A 3,397-nucleotide genomic window follows, 5' to 3' on the forward strand; every position below is an offset into this window, starting at 1 on the left:
TTCTCAGAAGTGTTTGAATTTTTCTGAATACACAGTTTTATAGCCCAATGAATTTTAGTCTGATAATGTGCAAGTTTCAAGTGACTGAAAGTTACCGTTGATTTTTTAGAATTTTTTTCTATACAAATAAATTGAGTTTATTCATTATATGGAAGCCAATGCGACAAAAAAATTCTAAAAAATTAACGGTACTTCGTACCTACTTGAAATTTGCACATTATCAGACTAAAATTGCAGGGGCTAAAAAAACTGTGTACTCGAAAAAAATCTAACACTTCCGAGAAAAAAGTTTGAAACTTAGGTGAAAATTTGTTGCGCTTTTTTGAAGTTATCTATAAATTGTTAAACTTGGGTTTATATGGGGTTTGTTAGAGAAAGAACTGTATTTTAATTGAAAATTCTTAAAAATAAATAAATAAACATAAGTGGCACACAATATCACTTTGAAATGGCGTGCTATAGATATGACCGATACTGTACTTATGTCATGGAGTTTATGTTTCATTTGATTTCGTTGGAGGACTAGTTAAGGATCAGTAAGAACACCTAATTCACTCACAAGAGTTCATTTGTTGTTTTTGACAAATATCGCAACGGTTTCTGAATTTTCCACATTCGGTTCTACGGAAATCGGATCCGAGGTAGTTGATTTCGCTGACAACGCAATTTTATTTTTACGCTTGATTTCTTGCAACATTTTCCTTTGAGATTCTCGTTTTAAAGCTGCGGCAGACAAAACTACATTTGATTTCATTTCACTTCCGTTGGACGAGCTTGGCTTTGCCTTTTGGTTCACAGTCTTAATAGATTTTTGTTGAGTTTTAGATGACTTATTCGACTCTTGTGGTACGACTTCCATCGGTTTCTAAAATAAATATTAATGCATAAAAATTAAATACTTTTTTACAGCTATTCATGGGCATACCTTCCAATTGTTTCTTTGTAATACATCGATTTCATCGAATATAGAATCTATGTGATCGACCTGCAAATTCACCATGTCCCAGAATCCTTGTAGATCATCCGCTGTTGTAGGAAATTTGTCTTCGGGCGATGAATTCAGGTTATTATGACAAAGACCTACAATATATCACAAACATTGAAACATGGCTATGAGGACATATGACAACATATAACGATTTTGAAAGTAAAGCAAGAGGTTTGAAGAAACCAATATTGATCTCAGACAGATTCCTAGTTAATCAAAGATATTATCCTTTAGTAGAAAAATATAATAATTGGGGCGATACCCTTTTAGCAGTCACACCATTGATACAATACATACAAACTCAAAGTATATACAGAATCGAATCGCTGAGCGATCGTACGTTTAACGAAATTCGCCTAGAAAATATTTATTTTTAAAATCACAAATGGCTTTGTTTATTCACTTTTCACGCAAATTTCGATTTGGTTTTGTTTTACTGAGCGAAATGTTGCGGCGAATATCACCCGACGGCTTCGCTTCGGCCGACAAAATTCGCTCAGCGATTTTCGACTCTTTATACTTTTAATTTGAAGTTTAATTGGCAAATGTATAATAAAATTTGTCATGATTAGGACAACGCATAATGTTTTTCCTATTATACCATGGGCTAATATGCCTAATAGTCCGACTCAGGCTTAACCTTTATAAAACGGTTTTTAACAGCAGATCAAGCACGATGGAGGCGATGACTTGGATGCAAAACTCTAAAATAGAACCAAATAGTCCAAGCATTAACATTATTTTCTTTATGTTTCCTGTATTCAAACGTTGCGAAATAAAGGTCCATTCTGCATTTTGAATCTGATCAAATTTCTAAATTCACAAGTAATTTTTAGCAAAAAAAACCGACTTCAATTCTCATATATAAAAATATATATATATAAATCTCATGATCCACTGATCGGATCTTAACCAGATTAGAATGGGACGCCCTCTGAGACACTGTCTTTCCGATGCAAAAAGAATTATCGAAATCGGTTGACGTGGTCCAAAGTTATGCGGTAACGTACATAAAAAAAAATAAAAATATTCCGATGAAGTGATAACCTTCTCCTTTTTTGGAAGTCGGTTAAAAATAGTTATTCAAACACAACGTAATTTGAACAGTTTCTTAGGCATTGAAAATACAAAAATTGTGCCATTTACAAAACACTACATGGAAACAAAGTTTTTTACTCTTTTTAACCAACTTCAAAAAAAGAAGGTTATCAATTCGTCGGCATATATATACATATATTATTATTATTATTTTTTATGTATGTTACCGCGTAACTTTGGACCACGTTAACTGATTTCTTTAAAGGAAAGGTGTTACCTCAAATGTGGTCCCATACTAATTTGGTTCAGATCCGATTATTGGATCTTGAAAAAATTAATGATAATCTTAAATTTTCATATGGTTATGTTTTTTGCTTAAAAATAACTTGTTTTATTAATTCCACAGGTTTACAAAAAAAAGTTTCTGCATATTGAACCAAACCTCTATTTCCCTATGTTATTCGACGCCCTGAATACGAATCCGAGCTCTGTTAGTGTCCATCTCGTCAGCTTCGAGGTCATTTGAAGGTCAAGTAGGGAAAAATTCATTGAATAAACCTGAAAATTCAATAAAATTCTCCTGAATTTAACTTGAAGGTGACATTGGCATGACCTCTAGATAACTTCGAAAAAATCAAGGGACCTCCATTCCCATCCTATATTGAATAAATTTTTTCCCCTATTTGAGGTTACATTATATCAGGTTCGAGGTCATTTGAGGGTCAACAGACCTCATATTATTCGGGTTCAGCGAGTCGAAAATCCCATAAATCTGCGGTCATAAGCAATAACCGCAAAAATCGAAGAACCTGAATTCGAGAAAAATAGGGCTTTGCGATTATTCGATTACTCGAGCAAGTTGGTTAATCAATTATTCGGTTAATCAATTACTCGAGTAATCAAGATTTTGATTACTCAAACCGATGATTAATCGAGTTACTTGAAATATGATTACTCAAAAAAAATAATTTTGCTCGTTAAAAGAGTTTGGTTTGGAAAATGCTTATTTTCTTTTTTACATTCTGTATATGAAAAAAATTTTTCGTTTTAATTTTTGAAAACAGAAACGTTGTTTTCAAAGTATCAAGGAACTTGAACTACTTTATACATATGTAAAGAGTTGAAATGTTGATTACTCATTTTACTCGAAATGTTGATTAATCATAAAGCTCAAATATTTTTTTTTGGTTAATCAAAAATCTTGCTTACTTGATTAACTGAACTTTTGAGTAATCATAATTTAGAATTAATCGAATAATTGAGTTATTTACTTTATGATTAATTAAAATTTTGAGTAATCAATTAATCGCACAGCCCTAGTTTTAAACATTTGGATTGTAATGTTAACCTTATGCGGAAACCAAAACAGGT

General features: G+C 32.1%; 1 protein-coding gene across 5 annotated transcripts in view; it reads right to left on the minus strand.

The window, feature by feature from the left end:
• Positions 1-404: 404 nt before the first annotated feature.
• Positions 405-3,397, minus strand: part of LOC118744127 — a 230,360-nt gene continuing 227,367 nt past the window's right edge. For all 5 annotated transcript variants that reach the window (XM_036476867.1, XM_036476864.1, XM_036476866.1 and 2 more), the window contains 2 exons: positions 926-1,080; positions 405-865 (listed from right to left, as the gene is read on the minus strand). In XM_036476867.1, the coding sequence (XP_036332760.1) occupies positions 566-865; positions 926-1,080 (455 nt within the window). In that variant the 3' untranslated portion in view covers positions 405-565. The remainder of the gene's footprint in view (positions 866-925; positions 1,081-3,397) is intronic.

This window comes from Rhagoletis pomonella, unplaced genomic scaffold, assembly GCF_013731165.1.
Source record: "Rhagoletis pomonella isolate Grant_MI unplaced genomic scaffold, Rhpom_1.0 Rhpom_scaffold_00008, whole genome shotgun sequence".
NCBI lineage: Eukaryota > Metazoa > Arthropoda > Insecta > Diptera > Tephritidae > Rhagoletis > Rhagoletis pomonella.